The sequence below is a fragment of the Dromiciops gliroides genome, chromosome 2 (genome assembly GCF_019393635.1).
Source record: "Dromiciops gliroides isolate mDroGli1 chromosome 2, mDroGli1.pri, whole genome shotgun sequence".
NCBI classification, from domain to species: Eukaryota; Metazoa; Chordata; class Mammalia; order Microbiotheria; family Microbiotheriidae; genus Dromiciops; species Dromiciops gliroides.
Genome location: NC_057862.1, coordinates 212,949,516 through 212,964,910, shown reverse-complemented (window position 1 = coordinate 212,964,910; position 15,395 = coordinate 212,949,516). Strand labels below are relative to the sequence as shown.

At 38.2% G+C, this 15,395-nt stretch overlaps 1 protein-coding gene across 11 annotated transcripts in view; it reads right to left on the bottom strand.

The window, feature by feature from the left end:
• UNC79 (unc-79 homolog, NALCN channel complex subunit) overlaps window positions 1-15,395 on the bottom strand; it is a 323,533-nt gene that overhangs the window by 56,168 nt on the left and 251,970 nt on the right. For all 11 annotated transcript variants that reach the window (XM_043986754.1, XM_043986757.1, XM_043986756.1 and 8 more), the window contains 4 exons: window positions 10,929-11,041; window positions 10,766-10,851; window positions 6,822-6,995; window positions 710-778 (listed from right to left, as the gene is read on the bottom strand). In XM_043986754.1, the coding sequence (XP_043842689.1) occupies window positions 710-778; window positions 6,822-6,995; window positions 10,766-10,851; window positions 10,929-11,041 (442 nt within the window). The remainder of the gene's footprint in view (window positions 1-709; window positions 779-6,821; window positions 6,996-10,765; window positions 10,852-10,928; window positions 11,042-15,395) is intronic.

Here is a 15,395-nt window from a genome sequence, read left to right as displayed (position 1 = left end):
ATTTAGAGTCAAAAAACCTGAGTTCAAGATTCTACCTCCCACATGACCTTGGGCAGGTCATTTTTCTCTCAGTGTCTTTATCTGCAAAATGAGGAGGCCGGACTGGGTGGCATCTAAGAACAAGTTTAAATGATATGAAATTTTTTAAATAAAAGTAACATACTGCCTATCCCTCCTAGATTTATGTTTTCCTCAAATCAAAATAGTCACAGGAAACTGAAATAACACTGTAGATAGATCTAAGTAGTAACTGAGACACAACAAACCATTTCACACACCCGTACTTTGACATGTCATTTACCATCATGACACTATACTCTAGTCTGGGAATAAACAAGAGGGTATAAAGAGACATTTAATAAATAATGACTACTGATCTACAATGGTCCCATATCTGTTTTTTTAACATAAAAAGGATTTTTAAGTAAAATTATATCTTACATTTAAGAAGAAAGCACACTGGACTTTCTGTCAGAATTGATTTTGAGTACTATGTACCAGTCATGTGATCTTGACTTGACTACTTCAAGCCTGTCTCCTTATCTGTGTGAAACTGGGATAATAATGCTAATACTGTCTAACCCCACAGGGTGGTTCTGAGGACCAAGTGAGATAACTGAAGCAAAAGTGTTTTATAAACTCTAAAATATGATATAAATGTGAACAATCATTATTTTATTACTATTATTATTAATTAAGAAGAACATACCCTTGTAGCACTGGTGGTAGGTATCTTCAGGAGGCAGATCATTATTCTCAAACTGGAATCTAAAGAACACTGACCAAAAATGAAAGAAGGGCAAAATCAATAACGTTTTTGGTCTGTTTTGTCTTAGTACTTCCAATGAACATTCAGTTTGTTTTTTAATTTAAAGTTTTATTGGTTTCATTTGCTTTTTATACCACAGTCATTTCCCAATAATACTTCCTCCATAAAATCTCAATGTCTTTATCTGAAATAATGAAAAAATTGACCTAAAGAACTGACACTGCCATAATGTATACAACATTCCATGCCCACATTCTCCTACCTCTTTACCAGGAAAAGGGAACCGTTCATTTCATCATGTATTCTCTAGGACTAAAATTGGTCCTTTAAAGCACTAATTTTGTCTTAAGAGAAAAATTACCTATAGTTCCTCCATTACTTTCTTTTTTTTTCTTTTTTTTTTTACAAGGCAATTGGGGTTAAGTGACTTGCCAAGGGTCACACAGCTAGTAAGTGTTAAGTGTCTGAGGCTGGATTTGAACTCAGGTCCTCCATTACTTTCTACTGACTATCCATTTAAAAAATAATTCTCTGATTTTAAAATATTATCATATAACAGCTCCTGACCAGTTTGTGATTTTTAAGAAATAACAGTTTGCACAAAAGATCAGTCATTTAGCTTTGATATAGTTCAAAGCCATAAATAAGTTTACTTGCTACATGCATGTTTTATAGCCTCAGAGGTGTAAAATGTGCCATTTTGAAGAAAAATGCTCATCTGATCAGAGGAGGCTTTCTCCTATATTTAGAGAATCACTCTGGCCTTAGGCTTATAGAAACATAATAAACAATCCTCAATTCCAAAGAATAGTTCACTTGCACTTACTCCCTTTCATAGTCATCAAAGCTAAGTTGAATAGAAGACAGAATGATTTCTATAAGGAGAAATTATGCCTCACTAATTAACCTAATAGAGTCTTTGAGGAGACAAACATGTGGACATGGGCTAGCTAAGGGACATCATATATGCATTACAAAAAGTTTGAAACCTTTAAAAGAAACACAGAGTTAACAAGAGATTGGAAAATAGAGAGGTATTTTGTCAAGAGTGGAGAAAAATCTCATTTGGCATTTGTAAAAATAGTTTTTACCTCTATCTGTAAACAACACTTTATTATCTTCTAGCTACCAATGCTAAGCTGATTTAGATAAGGCATGAGAAGGTTTTTATGAAGCATCTCTTTGTGGGGAAACAAAGGATAATATATTGTCAGCAATAACAATGAGTTGGAGGGTCTCAGTACAGTGCTTCCTAACCTTTTCTGTTTCTGCTAAAGTTCTGAAAATTGATACAGATCAGAAGTACCTTCTATTGGGTTTAACTATTTTGCTTTCAATCCAGAGTTAACTTCACTTTTGCTTTGCTGTACATCCTTTTTCAAGAATCCTAAATTGTCCCCTGAATTTGGGTGGGACTCATTATGAAAGTGTCTTTTCACACTGGTTATAATGTTCCCTGACTACCCTGCATCTACCTGCTTTGTCTCCTTGAAGACCAGTAGATTTGTGTGAAACAGATGGATTTCGGAATCCATGCTGTCTTGGTGGTGAAGGGCAGAAAAAGGCAGCAGAACTGCTCATTCGGATTAAGTAAGCACTGTTTATTCTACTTAGCTCTATCCAAACCAAAATCTTTAATCGTTTTTAATGCCCCTAAATGGTCCCCTGGCACATTTTCCATACATCTACCTATCTAGCAGATGGACTAGTAGCACTGGTAATACTATCTGCATGATTAGTGTGTGGCACAATTGAAAAAGCACCATATCTGGAGTCAGAGAAGGGATCTTATTATCCTAGGTATGGCTCTTTACACACAGTATGATCTTGAACAATCACTTCCCCTATCAAGTCCTCAGTATTTTCATGTGCAAGAAAAGGACTAGATAGTCTGTAAGGTCCCTTCTGGGGCTGAGTCCTATGAGCCTCTGAAATGGAAACAGATGTCTATTGCACACAAAGGAGAGTCAATAATTGACAAAAATTCAAAGAGATCTTCAAAATATTTCAGAAGCAAAATGTTGCTAACTTTACATTACAAAAACTAAAAGAACTTCATATTCAGAAGAACAAATGAGTGCATAAAATTATACATACTTACTTCAATAGTACTTCCACTGATGAAGATCGCAACACCTCTATAAAATAGTGTTTGAGATTTGCCTTGGCCAACCTAGTAATGAAACTCTCCAGATTTAGACTAACCCATAGACAAGATAAATCAGCCATCACCAGCTCTGTATTCCTTTGCAGCTTGGTAGAGCTTATTAGAGCTTGTACTTAACTGACATAGCTTTGGGGAGCCTAAAATTACCTCTATGCAGATGATGAAGTATTGAAATTTCCTCAGTTTTAAAAAGAGGATACTAATAGCACCTATCTCAAAGGGTTTATTATAAGGATCAAATTAGATAATATATGTAAAAGATTTTGCAAATTTTAAAGTACTTTATTTAACGTGACTTATTATTATTATAGTATGATCAGGAAATAATCAATTTAGTAGAGGCAAATAATCTGAATAAAAAAGGAAAATTCAGCTAAGTTATTGACTTGCCCTTGTATTTACAGATGAAGCTACAAAACTCCAGGCATATTTTCTAGTCATCTATGTCATCTCCAGAAGGGGTGCCTTGCCTATATCTGCCTCCCTGAGCAACCATCCTTCAGTCATTCAGGTCCTTCTCGGACCACCTTCACCTCCATAAAGAATTATCTTGCCACAGCTTGGGCATCTTCCTCACTCCCACCGTCCTTCCCTTCACTTTCTAGCCACAAAGCTGCCTGATGCCCTCTGACAAATCCACTCAAGGACAAATTTCTTCTCCATCTCAGCTATTTTGAATGCCATTGTTCTTTATCCCCCACTGCCTGCTCCTTTAATTCACATTCCCCTCAACCCAACCTCCCCCCACTGTAAAGTTACCTAACCCTTCCATTGTGCTCTTTGGAATAAATGCTCCATAGGTAATAGCATTCCTTGTAAACCTTTTTCTATCCCAATCTTACATTCACTGAGACCTGGCTTCCTCCTGTTCCTGATGACACATCTTCCATGTCTACCTTTTCTAGCAGTAGTTGCACATGTATCATACCCCCTGACTTACTGGCCATGGTTGGGGGATATTCCTTGCTCTGCATTGCCCCTTTCAAATTCTCCCTCTACCACCATCATTCAGATGGTCATTCAATCTATATTTTATCACCCAGTCAAGATCCTGGTGGCTGTTGTCTGCCAAATTCTAGAATGCTCCTAAAATCACTCCTTGGGACACTTCTAAAACACGCCCTTTTCCAACAAGTTTAGTGTCTGACTTAGAGTCTCTCCTACCCAACTCCTGCCCTCATAATACAGGACTTAAACATACATAATTTCTATCTCATATCCTCTCACCTCCCAATTGCTAAATTAACTCATTTACTATGAAGTGCTGCTCCACCCAACCACAGCAATAGATAGAGACATTCGTATTTTTGATCTCTCCATCACTCCCAAACATGCCACCTCCATGTTTGTGCAATCTTAAATTCCTTTACTGGATTACAATCTTCTGTCATTGCATCTCTCCTTCTGTTTTGTAACTCCAAATCCTGTTCTTTATTCTCACAATGATCTCCAATCCATCTAGCCCTCAGTTCTTTCCCAGCCCATCACACCTGCACTGGCTATACTCTCTTCCCTTTCCCTTCTTTACCATTTGGTGAACCAGTTCAACTCATCACTGCCATCTTCTCTCAAGTACTTCAAGATCTTACCTTACAAAACTCTAACCTTGGATTACTCCCACTATCTACTGCCTTAATTCCTATTCATATACTGCTGAATGAAGCTAGAGAAAAATCAAAAAACTGTACTGACTGGGTCCACCACAAATTTGTGTTACATAATCCCAACTGGGCCATCATTACAACAAAGCATTCCTTTTACACTTTTCTAAACATTTACATTCCTCCTCAAACCTCCCATAGCCCCCCCTTCCTCCAACCTCCTCAGCTGAGAACCCGGCCTCATATTGCACTAAGAAAATTAGAGTTATTCACTGAGAGCTCCATCTTCTTTCCTCTTCATCTTATATCACCCAAACACCTTTAGTCATCATCTCCTCCTTTACCCTTGTCTGACAAAAAGGCCCTCCTCCTTGACGAGGATAGGTGCCTCTGTACATGCACATTTCATCCCATTCCATCCTGCCTTCTACAGTAGATTGCACCCTCTACAATACTCATTCTCTTTCTTATCTTCAATTTCTCACTGTCTACTGGCTCCTTCTATACTGCCTACAAACATACCCATGTCTGCCTGATCCTCAAAAAAACATCTCTTGTACCATTCATCCTATGCTATCATCCTATAATCTCTCCTTCCTGTCCTAGCTAAACTCCTTGAGAAAACTGCTTACAATAGATGTCCCTACTTCCTCTCACTCTCTTCTTAATTCTCTGCAGCCTGGTTTCCTACCATCTCATTCCACTGAAACTTCTCTCTCCAGAGTTAAAAATGGTTTCTTAAGTGACATAGCTAATGGTCATTTCTCAATGCTCCTTCTTGATCTCTCTCTGCAGTCGCTGACACAGTCAATGACCCTCTTCTTGATACTCCCTTCTCTATACATCTGTCTCGTGGTTTTCCTCCTACTTGACAGATTGCTCCTCCTCAGTCTCCTTTGCATTGGATCCTTTTCCAAGTCACCCCTGCTAACCAGAGATATCCCCCAAAGTTCTGCCCTGGACACTCACCTCTCCTTCTGTATTTTTCTTGGTGATGTCATCAGCTCCCATGGATTCAATCACCATCTCTATGCATATAATTCTCAGATCTATTTGTCCAGCCCTAACATCTTTCCTAACCTCCAGTCTCACATCTATAACTGCCTTTTGGATATCTCCAACTGGTTGCCCCACAGACATTTTAAATTCAACATGTCTAAAGCTGAATTCATTATTTTTCCTCAAAAGTTCCCCTCTTTTATCCTCCTTGTTACTATTAAGGGTACTACTATCCTCCCAATCATTTAGGCTTACAACCTAAGTGTCATCCTTGACTCCTCACTCTCTTGCCCTTCATTTTCAAGCAGTTATCAAGTCATGTCCTTTCATAACATCTCCTGTTTATGCTTAGATTTGATCTCTGAGGTCCCTTCCAATTCTAAGATTTTATTTTTGCATTTTATAAAGGATAAAAAGAAGCTTTATGAAAATTTTGTTTGGGAGTCCCAATTTTCTATTCATGCCATAGTTTCAGAGACACAGGGCTAGAAGATAGGGCCTTAGAGGTAATCTAATCCAAACCCCTCATTTTACAGATAAGGAAAATGAGGTTGAGAGAGGCTAAGTGATTTATATACAGTCACACAACTAATACTGTGAGAAGCAGTATTTGAACCCAGATTTTCCTGATTTGAAGTTCAGCATTCTACCTATTATATGATGCTGCCTCTTCTCTTACCATAGCTATGAGAGAAGGAAGGCAGAGAAGATGGTCAAAATAGAATATCATTCGTTCTAATATTGTGAATATGGAAAGAAAATAGTCATCCAGTACAACCCCCTTATTTTCAGATGAAGAAACTGAGGCCTAGTGTGGTTAAGTGAGTTGTTCAAGGTCACATAGGTACTAAATGAAAGAAGTGGGATTTAGACCTAGGACCTCTGACTCCAAATTCAACACTTTCCAATGCAACATGCTGCTTTTTAGAGAACAATCATTATTCTGTTTAACAATGCCCATTGTAGCAAATCTTTTAATAAGCACGACCTATAAACATTCCTTTCCTTGTTTATCAATCCTAAGGAAAACTTGAGTACATCATTTTCACCTTCATAAGCTTTGGAGAAATGAGAAGAATCATTTTCTCTGTTCTGTGCCCAGCAAGAATTCCTATTTGGAGCCTTCCATGACAATAACATTATACCACTGAGGTCTTTGTTTCTTGAGTTGGGAGTCTCACAAGACTTGGCCAATTCACCCAAGTGGAATGAATGCCTTAGGAAGTCTTAAGGAAACTGCAACTAGTAGCAAACAATTAAAAAAAAAAACATGATCGCTCCATACCTTCAGAGGTAAAACACAAGGCAGTTTGGTAAAGAAAGTCTGAAACTGGTTACTGATGGTAGTCCACAGGTTGCTTGGAGAATCCATTGGCAAAGCTTCCATGAAGGTGGCAATGTTTTCTAAGCAGCGTAACATGGCACCCCCTGCTGGCAAATTCTTTTTGTTATTCAAACCCTAGAAAATGCAAAAGTACAGGCTCTAAGCTACTGAAAGATCAGAAATGCATATATTGTATCATAAGCTTTAAAAGTATTCTTTTAAAACACCAGTAGTTACTAACTTACTTCAATATTTCAAGAACCCATGATTTCATCAGTATGAACAACACAAACTGTAATCCCTTTGAACCTTGGTAAACTTTTCATGATTTGCTGTGGAAGAAACAATTCATCACCTGGTGTCCAGCCTTCTCGTGATAAAGCCTCACTGCCCTCAGTGAGGTTATTAACTAACTACTGGATAATTTACATGTGATGTTTATCACTAAGCCTATTCTTAAAGGCTCTTAGCAAGGACAGAGCTTGTGCTCCACTGGCATGGCCTTTGAGAATTCAGGGTCACTTCCCTATCTTGTTGCATCAGAGACCTTTAGTCAAATACAAATTCACTCAAATTCAAGGAAAGAAAATGAGAGAAGAGTAAACAGAAACAAGAAAGAAAAGATCCCAGATGTATCCATTCATTCAGCAAACATTTATTAAACACTTACTCTGTGGAAGGCTCTGTGCCAGACATTTGAGGAATAAAACATAGCCCTTGCCCCCAAAGAATAGTGGGGGATTTCAGAGGCAGGAGGAAAATAAACCTTCTGCAAAGACAAAACTCCAGTGATGATCAACAAGTCCACGTTCTCTTGGTTTTAGATCAGCTACAGAATTAAGGTGCCTCCCTTTCTCTACCCCAGAGGCTTCCCCCTGCCTGTTTCTACATTAGATTGCAGACATTGTAAAGGTCCAAAATATCAGGATAGTTTCTGCTAAGTCTTAGGGAAGCCATGGAAAAAGCAGCAAGATTTTGAACATCTACATACTTATTCCAATTTCTAATTCTATGTTCAAGTCCTCAGAAAACATTTTAAAGCTTTGCGTAGCTTCCAAGGGTTATCACAAGTTTTATATCCCCAGGAAATTGTTTTGAAAAAAAATCCAGGAACTTCCAGGTCATGTGAGCAACAAGATGGAGGCGTAGACATTTTCTCTGATCCCCATGACCTCTCAAACCTCTCCGAAACAGAAATTGTGTGCCAAAGATAAAGCAACTTCAGCACTCTCCATTGTTTAGGACACACAAAATCAGAATAAGGTTTTAAAAACTGAATTGACACACACTGACCCTGAGCTCACTCTGCACCCCTTCCTCACCTCCCACACCCCTACCTTCTAAACCTCTGGCCCTTTTTCCAGTGCTGAGGTCCAAGTTGAAAAGTTTGATCATGCCTCAACATCTAGCTTAGTCATTGCCCTTCAGGAGCAAAAGTGTGCTGAGACCTGTAACATAGAAGCACCAGTGCAGCAAAGCTACAAACTGTCAGTGCCAGACCAAAGAACTAAGGGGCAGAAGGAATGTGACAGGTCACTGTATATGTGGTGGGCTGTGCAGCACTCAACTTATCCTGAAGAAAAAAGCATAGCACCCAGCTAGGAGCAGTTCTGACCACCCAAAAGTCAGTTGAAGCAGAAAAAAATTCAAATAGAAGAGGGATTACTTGTGGATGGGAAAGTTCTATAGATGCTCCTTTTAGCAGATGATGTGCTGATTCCAGTGACCCTCCAAATACTAGAGGGCCTCTTCAGTGTGATATTCTATAATTCAAACAAGACTGGAGATCCATTCATGCAAACAAAACCAAATTAACGATGACTTGCCCTCAATGGACCCCTACTGAGATAGTTGCTGATGAGATCATGGATCTAACTCAAATATTATACCTTTAATTAATATGCATAGTAGCCTATAAATAGATGTTTTACTTAGAGGTTAATGCTAACAAGTCATGAGTTTGAAGCCCTTTTTTCCCATTACTTTTGTTCTTTTCCATAGACTCTAACTGTTTAAACCTGTGACTCAGCAAAAGTTGACAACAAACCAAGTGGACTTCACAGAGGGCACTCTGAGTATAAACTTAAATCAACTTTCCCACATCCCTGCAATTGAGCTCTCTCTTTTTCAGAAGACTCCCTAAGCCTTGAACTCTTGTCAACTAATCTCAATATCATCACCTTATAGGAAACAGACTGGTAAGTAAGACATTTTTTAAAAGAAAGCAACTAGCCTGGCTTTTGGATTATTCCTTATCTCCCTTATCTCTAGCCTTGGCTCCTTCTACTGGTAAGGGTTACCTTTCCTCCAGACTAAGGATTTCCTTAATTAGAAGGGTGCAGGTCCTGCTTCAGGCAGTGAATAGCATTAACATTAGCCAGTCATCTCTTAAATATGCACCCTTGGTCATAAGGGACATTGGCAAGAGAGTGGTTGACTCAGTATACTATTATGAAAAAAACTGGAGTAATACAGATATATGCTATGAATGTGTATATATATATATATATATATATATATATATATATATATATCTTCATCTTTGAATACTAAGGACACCATTTTGACCACTAGAGTCTCAAACAATACCAGGCAGAGGGAACTTATGGGTCATGTAAGTCCATGAAGCATTGAAATCTCTACAACAAACTCTACAACATCTTTGAAGACTGGTCACCCATCTCAGTTCATAACCAGTGACATTTCATAAGATGGTGTAATCCATCGTCATAAAGCTCTGATTATTAGGAAATGATTCCTTATATTGGACTGAAATTCCCCACTTCTTTATTCTTATTCATTTTCTCTAAGTCTGCCCTCTGGAGTCACACTGAATAAATCTAATCCCTATTCCTTATGACAGCCTTTCAAATGCTAGAAGGTAGCCAATATGTATCCCATAAACCAATTAAATAGAATTACTAGGAAAACTCAATAATTGTAACTCTCCTTTCCTTTTTGGATCTTATTCTGGTTACAGCCTACCTTTCCAGGCCAATGAATAGAATACTGAACTTGAATTCAAGAAAACTTGAGTGCAAATCTTGCCTCAGATGCTTAATGGCTTAAAAACTGTACAACCCTGGGCATATCATTTACCTTCTCAGCCTCCATTCCTCTATATGCAAAATGGAGATAAGAACATTCTGGGTATGGCTTTTATTGTTTCCTACAGAAATACTCCTTTATATTAGTGCCAAAATAGAATTATTCATCAGGAATCTAAGGTGATGGTAAAATTGGAACACTATGAAGCCTCATTCCCCTATTAAGTAGAAAGGCAACACCATAGCAAATAACTCAAGACAAACTGCAAGAACAAGTAAAAGACAAGAATAAAGATTGCTAACTCTGATGGCCTCAGCCTACTGGTACCTGGCTGGCCACAGTGCTAAACTAAGCTCAAATTCCATTTCTTTCATGAAACTTTCTCTGATCTCTCAAGTTAAAGGAGAGTCTTCCTTCCCTTATTTTCCCATACGTCTCTGATTTCTCTTTCTACTTTTTTAATTCTAACTTATATTACATTAGTTAGTAGAAATATCTAATATGACTACAAGATTACAAACTCCTTCAGGTCAGTAACAAAACTGCTTTTTTTATTTCCACTGTTCAGAATAGGGCCTTGAACACAGTAGGTATTTATCAAGTTCTAAAAAATTCTGAAAATGGGCTAAAATCTTTATAGCTGGACCCTAAACCCATCTTCAACTACCAAATATGGACCAGAGATTCTAAGAAGCCCCAATGTGACAGAGAAAACACTATCAGTTATAAAGAAGTTAGAGGGTCTCCAGATGTTTCATGGAAAAGGAAATTGATTTTTTCATGTATCAGTATTTTCAAATTACTCATTCTGGTCTACAACTTCAGCCAAGATTTGAAATGCTTTCTGGAAAACCTACCTCCAACAGCTGACTTAGTGCAGCAATGGAACTAAGCTCATTGAAGTCCATGAGAGATGTAGCTAAAGTTCGTAAAAAACTCCCATCTGGAAAGACAACAATCCAAGTTAGCTGGGTTTCAGATCTGAATGACTGGCCACATATTAAGTGTCTGAAGAAGTACCTTTTATACTGCTCTGGAACAGCTGTGGGAATATCCCATTAGGGGCTAGCTGATGGAAGATACAGCGGAGAAACTGCTTCGCCACCCCTGCAGCATTACCAGGGATCATCATGCTGGGATGAAAGAAGGAGAAAAACCACAAGATGTCAAGAAACGTTTTCTCATTCCTCAAAATTCCAAGAAATAAGTTGGCATCAGGATTCATACTAATTCTCTTTTGAAATTTGTACTAGAAGGGGCGGCTAGATGGTGCAATGGATAAAGCACCGGCTCTGGATTCAGGAGTACCTGAGTTCAGATCCAGCCTTAGACACTTGACACTTACTAGCTGTGTGACCCTGGACAAGTCACTTAACCCCCACTGCCCCACAAACAACAACAACAACAACAACAACAACAACAACAACAACAACAAAAAACAACTTGGCACTATTCTACTATGCTACCTTGGGGCAGCTAGGTGGCACAGTGGATAGAGCACCGGACCTGTGTCAGGAGGATCTGAGTTCAAATCTGACCTCAAACACTTAACACTTACTAGCTGTGTCACCCTGGGAAAGTCACTTAACCCCAATTGCCTCACACAAAAAAAGAAAAGAAAAGAAATTTGTGCTAGATAAAGTGGATATGGTCCTATCTAACCCTAGTAATAGTGAATATTTAGAATCATAAGTACAGAATCATGGTATGTTTGAACTAGAAGAAACTTTAAACATAGACTTTTGAGGGGAAAGAACACAAAATGTGAGATGTATCGGTACATTAGGTCACAGAATATTAGAATTGGAAGGGGAGTTTAGCATGGAATACTGAAACAGAACATTAACTGTTGGATCCAGAAAGGACCTTTGAACATAGATATTAAACTACTGAAAGCATAACATTAGAGATAACAGTGATTTAAAACAAAGAACATTAAAACAAAGATCACAGAATATTAAAAATGGAAGGAACCTCAGAGGATATCTGTACTAACATTCCCATTTTGCAAATAAGAGAACAAAAGTCCTCTACTTAATTTTTCCAAGGTTTAAAGACCTCTCCAGCTCTATGAATCTTTAGAAACCATATGGTCTAATAAGGCACCATCTTCTGCCCAGTTAAATGAAGTGGTTTGCCAAAGGTCACCTGGAGAGAACTAGAGACCAGGTGTCCTAGTTCTGATACCAGTGTTCCTTCCATTCTACCACATTGCCTCATAACCCAGAGAAAGTCAACAGATGGATTCCAATAGACTTTCCTTGCCCTATCAGTTCCTTCATCAGCCTAGATAATCTCTAAAGTGTCTTTCAGAACTAATAGATTGTTTACAAGTTTAGGCTAAGTCAATTTTGTTCAAATGAAAAATCTTGAAAAACATTCCTAGGATCATGAGTTCCCTGCTTTTAAAGAAGTAATTGATGCATTTCTCTCCAAAAGTTGTTCTCTTTAGGCATTAAAGATAAAAAATAATTCAAGTATTCCAGAGCTTGTCAGAGAAGAGAAAAAGAAAGTAAGCCTTGGCATTCCTCCTTTGGAATAATCTGACTACTACATGGAAAGCCTTTCCATTAGACTTTAGGAACTCTTTTGGAAATTTCCAAAATTTCCTTGTGTAAATGATCTGATAAATGTCTCAGTTCCATATGCTCACTTTTCTTGCTATTAATTTCCTTTCTACCCATATTAGGGAACAAAACAGCTGTATTTGAGTACTTGAAGGTCTATCACATAAAAAAGAGTTTAGACTTGTTCTCTTTAGCCCCAACCAGCAGAATCAGGAAAAATGGAGGTTAGGGAGTGAAACTTACAAGCAGGAAAATTTAGGCTTGATTTCAGGAAAAAGTTGCTACCCATTTGCCCTGTCCGAGGCTCCTTCCTGAGGTTGAGATTACCCTTCATTAGAGGTCTTAAAGCAATGGCCAGATGAACATTTGCTGTACGTGTTCTAATTAGAGTTCCTTTCAAATATAGGTTGGATTAGATGGCCATTGAAGAGCCTTCTAACTCTGAAATTCTGTGATTAAGATATTTTGAAATGAGATGTTTGGAAGGAGAAAAAATGATTTTTTGTTAAGTGAAAAAACTATAATTATTTTTTACAAAGATACTTTGATCCTTCAACAGTTCTGTGATCTCTTCAATGTGGATACTCTGGTACCTATCAGAGGTTTCAATACCTCTATACGTTCTCATCCAGGGCAGCTAGGTAACGTAATGGATAGAGCACTGGCCCTGAATTCAAATCTCACCTCAGACATTTACTACCTACAGACACTGTGTGACCCTGGGCAAGTCACTTAACCCCAACTGCCTTAAAAAACATCCAGAGCTCTCTCCAGTCATTCTAATATCTATCTTCCAACTGGACCCAGATGGCTCTGGAGGAGAGAGTAAAATTGGTGACCTTGCACAGCCCTCCCTCACTTAAATCCAATTCAGTGCAAGTTATGGCATCACCTTGATGTCATGATCCTCTTTAAAACTGAAAGACAAACAACAACAACAACCACCTTCTCCTCCTATGCAATTCTTGTCCATTTATTTCCATAAATTATTTACAAAGACTCCAATCAACACACAGGAGACTTTCCTCTGTTTTTTACATATTTCATAAAGAACAACGCTGCACTCGGGTTGTCAAGCATGTGTTGGCCCCTCATTCTTTCTGTGTGACTGGTCCAATTCTTTTCAGTCATAAATGTCCTTGATAATCTTTTATCACACTTTTCACAGGTAAGTTATCATTGCTTTTATGCTCTGCTTATTCCCACCATACAACATTCTAATGCCATTTGTTGTTATATTTGACAATGGTTCTTCCAGGACCGATGTGTTACATGATATGTAGCCATATATTATGGCATCATTAAATAAAAGATGACTATAGTTTTTAAAAAGATTATTGTTGTTAAAAAGGATGGGCTGAGGCAGCTAGGTGGCGCAGTGGATAAAGCACCATCCCTGGATTCAGGAGAACCTGAGTTCAAATCCAGCCTCAGACACTTGACACTTACTAACTCTGTGACCCTGGGCAAGTCACTTACCCTCACCCCCCCCCCCAAAAAAAAAGATGAGCTTTTGTAGCAGTAAACTATTTGGAGAGAATAGGTAGGGGAATCACAATTAATTTCTCCTATTTCTCCTACCCATTTCAATTCCTTCACTTGACACCAAATATCTCTCCAAATAAGAGACTGTGATAACCCTATATGTACACCGGGGAGAGGAAAAGGAAATTTATGCACAAGATTCACATATCAAAAGGAAATTTATTAAAGGATATTCTTTGTAGCTGACTAGAAACTACAGTGAGATATGGTGGGCCTCCAAATTGGTATCCAGACTAGGGTAATCCAGACTGGATTACTTTCAGGCTTCCTTTTTACTTAAGAAAAGTCTTATCTCTGATGTGTGTTGGATATTCCCCCTCTTCTTCAGGGGTTCCAGGACAGTGTTGTTGCTGTTGGTGGTGGTGGTCTTTATTTCTGGAAGAGGACCATGACATCAAGAAGGTGATGCCATGACTTGCAAGTGAATTGGATTTAAGTGAGACAGGGCTGTGCAAAGTCACCAGCTTCAGTCTCTCCTCCAGAGCTATCTGGATCCAGTGGCAAGATATAGATCAGGATGACTGGAGATGGTCCTATAAGCAGTGGTGACCAAGGTATTATCTACTACTTCTACTTTCAGGTCTATGCTTTGGAATCTTTGAGTGAAGCAACTGGTTGAGGAGTATAAGAGTATGGGACTGGAATTTTCCTTACTCTACTGAAGGTTATACAACAAGGGGAATATATAGGATCTTTTAGATGATTCTGGATGCCATGAGACCACCAAGGTCCAGATGGACACTTTATCTATGAATTTATTATTTAGGCAAAGAGGGGTGACATTCTAGGCTGGGATTTTACATGTGAAATACTAAGTCAGGTTCCACAAGGGATAATAAATAAACTTCCAATATATAAAGATACTAATAGAGAAATATATTATAATATATATTCTAAAACAAGAAATATTGATTCTTTTGCTTTTCTTAGGATGAGAAAGTTTAGAACTTACAATTACAAAATTCTAAGAAGTAATCCTTATATCCACAAGGATATATGGATATCCTTATGCACGTAATAAGGGATCATAAGGACTATAGAAAACAGATATTAAAATTTTGTTGACCCTGCCACAGTTGCCATGGTCAAAGGATTCATCACCAGCCTTTGGATATGAACCTCTCTGGATTTATCTAGGCTAAATCCCTGGATGGCAGAAACAGTATATCACCAGGCTTATACTCAAAGCCATTCTGGCTTTCTATTAGGACCACCAGAGCTTGTACCCAATGGCATAGCCTTCACCTAAAGGTGAACTTCTAGGGTCATCTCCATACCACATGATGCATTAGTGCAAGACTTTTCTGAAAATTCAACTCAGATAATGGGAGGAAGAAGATCCTCTAAAATGTTAGATTCAAAAATCTATACAATG